General features: G+C 34.2%; 1 protein-coding gene across 16 annotated transcripts in view; it reads right to left on the bottom strand.

Moving 5' to 3' along the window:
• Positions 1-1,163: 1,163 nt before the first annotated feature.
• Positions 1,164-6,728, bottom strand: part of PPFIA1 (PTPRF interacting protein alpha 1) — a 72,154-nt gene continuing 66,589 nt past the window's right edge. For all 16 annotated transcript variants that reach the window (XM_040608073.1, XM_040608080.1, XM_040608086.1 and 13 more), the window contains 3 exons: positions 6,318-6,483; positions 4,962-5,032; positions 1,164-3,579 (listed from right to left, as the gene is read on the bottom strand). In XM_040608073.1, coding sequence (XP_040464007.1) covers positions 4,974-5,032; positions 6,318-6,483 — 225 coding nt within the window. In that variant the 3' untranslated portion in view covers positions 1,164-3,579; positions 4,962-4,973. The remainder of the gene's footprint in view (positions 3,580-4,961; positions 5,033-6,317; positions 6,484-6,728) is intronic.

Here is a 6,728-nt window from a genome sequence, read left to right as displayed (position 1 = left end):
AAACATTACAGATAAATACACAAAGTCAAACTGTAACAGAAGGTAGAGGGGGAAAAAAAACTCCAGGTGAACAGTTTCATCAGGTGTGTAGGGAAGAAGGAAACCTCATTCCCAGCCTCCATCACCTAAAGCCTAAATTATTATTTAATTAAACATTATAGGGTAAATTACCCTATAAACAGAATAGAGCATATTTTAAAAATTGGGCTGAAGTTATTCTTAAAAATAGAAAGGAGAAAGCAGGCTCAGAGAATCTCGATCGTTTTGGCATTACCTCTGGCTCTGCCACTTCTTCCATTTACAGTGAGGAACATACACATTTATAGATCAACTTCTCATATATCCATTGCTCTATGCCATATAAAACCAGAAGATGCGGCTACCTAGATTAGACTACAGTTGCCTTTTTTTCTTTTTTCCAACATTACTATTAACAAAAAATGAAATTAAAACAAGTGAGAATAACTGGAGTTTAAGGAGTGTACCAAAACTACAACCTTGAAAATAAGGGTTATCAAGAAGTGAAGAGACTTTCCTTTTAAAGGCAAAATAACTCTTCGGTTTCAACAAAAATATTGCCCGTCATGCATAAGATTGTCAATTTTTACTTACTTGAAAACTAGTTTTGCTGCCCCTCCCTCCCAATTCTTAGTCTACCCCATACCGAGCATAAATTCCGCTTTGAACTATTTCACATGTTCCCTGCTCCGAGTTTTGGCATGAAAAAATCACTGCTGTCCATGAGCCGCCGCAAAAGCAACCTCTTTTTTAATTCTACATCGCTCTGAAAGGAGAAAGATGAAGTTATAACATCCGTTCTGAGATTCCCTGCCCTCTAAACATGCAAAATGTTCAAGTTGATAGAATTACCTGAGAGAACTCATCTCCTATTGCAGATAAAATGCATACTTTAATTTTTATAGCACTTTCCAATGAAAGCCTTTAAAAGACATTTGGCAATTTACATAAATTTATATTTAACCAAGCTTTATATAAAGATTACTGTAACATACGCATATGCCTTTTAAACATCCAGTTGCATGTTTTCCTTTTGGGGGTGGGGTGGTGTATTAAAATTGAGTGAGAATTGTTTCGATTGATTTCTCTGAGATAGCCTTGCTGTATAATTCAGAAGGAAGTCAACACACATTTTTGCCAGTTCGTGAAAGCTTTTTCTATTTCACTCATTTATTCTAGCTCTCATGTCAATTCCATTGTTCCAATAACAGTTAAGGTTTTACAGCCTTAAAAACAATAAATGTATTTTCTTTTCACATTTTACAAGTCTATTCCGCATTGTTTTCACTTTCGAGAAGCAACAATACATAACTTTGAACACTTACGCTATCACATCAGTGACCAGAAATGTCTATGCAATTTTTTTCTAAACAGTGTTTAGCTGAACAGTGAATCAAGATCTCCTTCTGCAGTTTCATTTTTGCTTTTTCTAGAAAGATGAACTCTCTGAAAATATAGAAGAGACTGCAAATGATCAGATCACAACTCACATAGACAAGCCAGACAAACAGAGATGCATTATTGAACAATGTTTAAAGCATCAATCACAATATTTCTCCATCCTATGCATTCCACATCCTGCTGTTGATTTAGAGGACATGATGAAATACACTTCGCTACTGCTTCGATTATTCTGTAACTTTATCCTTCTTGTCTTTTCTTCTACATAAGAAATGGTTTACAAATATATAAAAATTGACACAAACAGCACTGTTGTGACCCGATTTTGCATTGGTTCCCTCGACTCTTGTATTGCTCCCCAGGCATCAATATGGTCATAACCTCATTTTATTAACAAAGCAACCATTGCTGCTCTACACAACAGCACTTCAATCTTTGTCACGTGGACCAGAACACGCTGAAGCTGCATGATAGGTTTTGATACTATTTTTAAAAGTGAACCATAGCTCTAGCTACGAGTAGAAGTAGGCAAATAAAGCAGTTCTCTTCAGAAAGTTGTTTCTCAAAAACCGATTAACCCATGTGAACTTGAACAATTCCAAAGAAAATGTCACATCTAATGGAACATTTTTCTACTGGAGAGAAGTCATCATTTGAAACAAGATCTACAGGGCAGCATACAATCATAAAGATGCTTTATTGACAACATCCATTCACCGCAAAAGTATCTGCCTGCATACAATGAGATCTTAGCTTTTCAATAGTGTTTTATTGGCAGTGGAAAATGCATCAGTACTTTATTGAAAGGAAGCAATAAATAATACTGTGATAAAAATAGTTCAAAAGTAGACTGTACATACTGTTACATAATCTGAAAATACACAAAAGATTAATAGAAAAACAGAACAGTAACAATGAATTTCAGTTTTACAAGCAAGTTAAAAGTGGAAAACAATATAGGAAAAAAGACATGCTATATATATTGTTGCATAATAAATAATGCATCATCTGAACAGATTTTTGCTGGCTTTTTAATATGCCATTTACAAGTGTTGGATACATTTTCTACTCATATAGTCCAAAATGGCTACAACCATCAAAATTAAAGTCCAGACAACTCTTTAGAACAACTTTACAAAACACAAATGATGACTTACATAAGAAAAGTAAGGCCTTTATTAGCAGTTGCACTGCTTTAGATTTCAGCCCATTGTACCTTCATCTTTCACCGCTCGTTTGACATGAGCCTGCAGTGCTTCACGATTGGTCCATTAAAACTAGTTTCAACAGCATCTTTCCACAAGTGTTTGCAATCAAAAAGAGCTAGGACAAAAACTCTCTGTGGCCTGTGGATTACGACCAGGAATTATTACGAACTCTACCTTCCTCAGTTAAGGAAAAAGAAAAATAAAAAGAGTTCTTGATTTATGGCTTGTTTTCAGTCACTGTGAAGGTAACGCTATACAAATACAGCAGAGAGTGTTATGACAGAGTCAAACTTCTAAAACATGTTCCGTAGTGTCATAGTTCTTCCCAGCTTTTAAAACAAGTTATATTTTAAATAAAGACAAGCTCTCCCTACCAGAAAAGTCATCTTTGTGGAAAGGTACAGTTCTGAAAAGAAGAACAATCATGTACCATACCTTTTACAACAACATATGCTTACCTGAAAAAAAGCTGGACTTGTTTTCAGATCTAAGCTAACATTTCCAAAAGACAAAATATATACTGCTTGGTGTCATGATACTTTTACAAAGGTATTAAAATCCTTTCACCTTCAGTTTCATTATTAAAAAACAATGATAATTACAGTAACTGCATAATTTACAAAAACCCTATATTACTTATAGGGACATATACATACAAGCATTACAGTACATTCAGTTGGAAGGACTAAAATTAGAATAAAAAATCAGCAATGGTTTGATTTGTAGACTGAATAGAAACAGAAAAAGTAAGTAACTATATAAATGAGAAGTCACATAAATATAAGAAACATTTAGATTCTAAAATATTTTCTCTATAGTACTCATGAATTTATTTGCTAATTAAAAACTCTGTAATAAAATATCTCAAAGTGTCCATTTAACAAGTATTAACAAGTTAAGGGTTCCAAATGTTCAAATGCTGCATATCACCGGTAGAAATAGTGTGGGTAAACTGTAAAAGCAACAACAAAACAAACAAAAAACACACAAAAAGAAAAAGCACAAAAAAATTCCATTAGCAGTATTTTCAAAAACGTTTCATTCTAAGTTTCTCACAAACAGCTCAGTAGTGTAGCAGTCATGCATTGAATTATTGCCATGCCATGATGTATACAATTTTACTGCCTTCTATAATCTTCAGTTGCAATAAAAGTAAAGCCCATGAGGTCAAATATTTCTGCTTCTACATTTTCATCCTAGGTCATCTGACCATAGAAAATCCCAAAATAGTGAGGAGAATTTGGTGGAGAGAAGACTTAAAACTTCTATCTCTTGAAACTAAAAAAAATTTTAAGATACCCTGTGAGTCTATGAACTGACAGATCCACACGGTCTGAGCTGCTATTTGCAGGAGTTTCCCTTCTTAACACTTCATACACAAGAACTCTTCAGAATTAAACTTGCATTGGCAAAAAGGTTCAGAATTTGAAGAAAAAGCAGCCAATACACGAGTTGATAGGGATGTTACTGTTGAGAAGAAAGGAAAGAAGCTGTAAGCAGAAGAGACAGGCAATTTATAGCCTGTGGAAGATATAGATCGTGAGAAAAAGATTCACTGGATTATTATTTTTTTTAAAATCCAGTATAGTAAAGAAATCTAGTTTCCAGACTTTGCAAAACAAGAGAAATATTGTTCCATGAGAAAATACAGCAGAGGCTGCTGAAGAAAAGTAATTCCAAACCCTGGAATAAGACAGGACTACCTATCTTTTGTAAGCCAGAATGCATGTATCTTGTGTTACAACACCCTTGTGTTATCAAGCTGCCTTTTATCGTCAGCACTGTTCACAGCTCCCCCAAATTTAAGCTGCAGGTAGCTAAATCCAACCAGACAACCTCAGCAACCACAGCAGCTGGAAGTATCCAAGAACTGGAAAACTATGCAATTACCCCATAACAATTCAATATTGAAGTATATTGTAGTGGGATAACTTTGATGAAGCAAAGACTCTTGAAAGACTGATAATCTGAACAGCAGTGTCACACACTTAATTAGGCATGTAAAAGGAAGAAAATAATTTCATTTCCTTCTTTCCTCCCCACTTTCACTAGCTGTTTCATCCAACCTTTGATTTCAATGTTTCCTACATAGCTATTTAGCAGGGGTACATTTTGAGACTGTTCAAAAACACCCTCAGAAGTATACAGTATTTACAAAATTATTTAAACACACATAGTCTTGATTGTAGTAAATAAAACTCTGGATTTTCAATATACAGTCTACCCTGAAAACTTAAAATAGCTTTGTAAGTGTGTAAATTCATTGTATTACAATACCTGACATTTTATTTCATCAATAGCTGCTTTGCTATTATACCTATCAACTTTACTCACCAGGAGAAGGCTTTAACAGGAGTAGGTCCTTACTGTAGCAGAATCCAATCTTTGTGTTCCTGACACACTGCCTATTTCAAGAAGCATGGGAAGAAACATGCAGAACACAGCATGCATGTTAGTTTTGAAAAAACAAAAACAAAAAAAACCAAAAACCCAAACCCCAAACCAAAAAGAACAACCCCAAAAAAAGTATCACAGCAATGTGATTACAGCCATGGTACTCACCAAACTAAGGTTACAAGTTAGGAAAGCCAAATTTATTTTACAGTTTATGTATTAACCACTTCTAGTATCAGTGGCTAACAAAAAGAATTTTAAAAATTCTGCATGCCAACTAGCACACAAAAACTGATAAAGACTTTAAGTAATTTATTGTCTATTTTTTATAAGGTTTATATTTTTCTTTTCTGTTGTTTTGTTTTTTTGTATTGTAAAAAGGGTTTTACATGGTAAAGATTTCACTTATCTTAATTTACACAATTTTCCACATTAATTCTGGAAGAATATTTTGTGCTAGAGGCAATATTTGAAATTTAAAACAGCTCACATTTTAGAGAGTAATATCAATGCAAAGGTTGCTTTACTCCTTGAGTTTTTACTCCTAAATACAATTTTCAGAACCAAGTTCTGCTGAAGTTCTCATCCTGTCTGTTCCAATTAAATACATTTTCCATTTATTTTTACTTGTGCTTTGTAAAGCAAATTCAAGTAAAAATTTATTCTCATGGTACTAAAAAGACTTTTGAAACAGACAAGATACCTCACGTGGCAGGTGATCAAATTCCACTGCTAGCTGGGGCTTGCTGGGTTTGGGTTTTTTTAATACATACCTATGCATGCACACACATGTATGTATAGATTATTAAGCACACAGCAATGAAACTGTGATTTCACGTATGATCAATACTTAAGTGACCACCACAGGAGGAGTAATGCATGTTTTACTCAAGTTTTAATAATCTCAAAATTATCCAAGGGAAATTACTTATATAATTTTGGAATGCATTTTACTGCATTTCAGAAGTGGGACTTATATTGGTCTAATTGCTGCTAATTAGAAATTATGCATCATGTGATTAAAAGACTTCTACTAAAATGTCATTTTCTTTTCCTACTTTAAAATAAATTTCTACCTATAATTCTCAGTTTGTTATTCCAATAAGTGAAAAAAACCCCTCTACATCTAGTACAGCTTCCTGAAATTAAAAAGCACCCTATGGTTAAACACAGCGTTATATACACAACCATGCACAAGGCAGATGCTTTTATGCAGCAAAAAGGTAATTTGAACTTAATTTCCCTGAATCTCAAGCAAAAAAGTGCATCATGCTTAAAATAATACAAAATCAATACCATCAATCTGCATCTTCTTTGGCTGCATAGAGGGTGAAGACATTGAGGTCGTAACTCTGAAATTTGCAGGAAGAGTCTCTGCCGATCCAGCAGCTAAACCTCTTATGTCCTTTGGTCTAAACTTCTTTCTCCATGAAGGTGCTCTCCTAAAGCTCTTATCGTCATCCTGTTATATTGATAAACATCATTAGCAATTCAAAAAATGTAGGATTGTTAGTGACATTAAAAGGATTACCAACAACCTTAAGTAAATGTATCACACCACTGAATGAGTTAATTTTCAGAATGGTTCAGGTGCAACAGCAGCAGAGGTCTTCATTTGCAATAATCTGTGTTCACTTGCTAGTGTGTAGGCTTTTCAGCTCAGTAACTATGGAAATTCACATGCTCGGCACATTTAGGAAAACGTTT

The sequence above is a fragment of the Falco naumanni genome, chromosome 10 (assembly GCF_017639655.2).
Source record: "Falco naumanni isolate bFalNau1 chromosome 10, bFalNau1.pat, whole genome shotgun sequence".
In the NCBI taxonomy this organism is placed as follows: domain Eukaryota; kingdom Metazoa; phylum Chordata; class Aves; order Falconiformes; family Falconidae; genus Falco; species Falco naumanni.
Note: the sequence above shows the minus strand (reverse complement) of the source record. Positions and strands in the feature narration are given on the sequence as shown.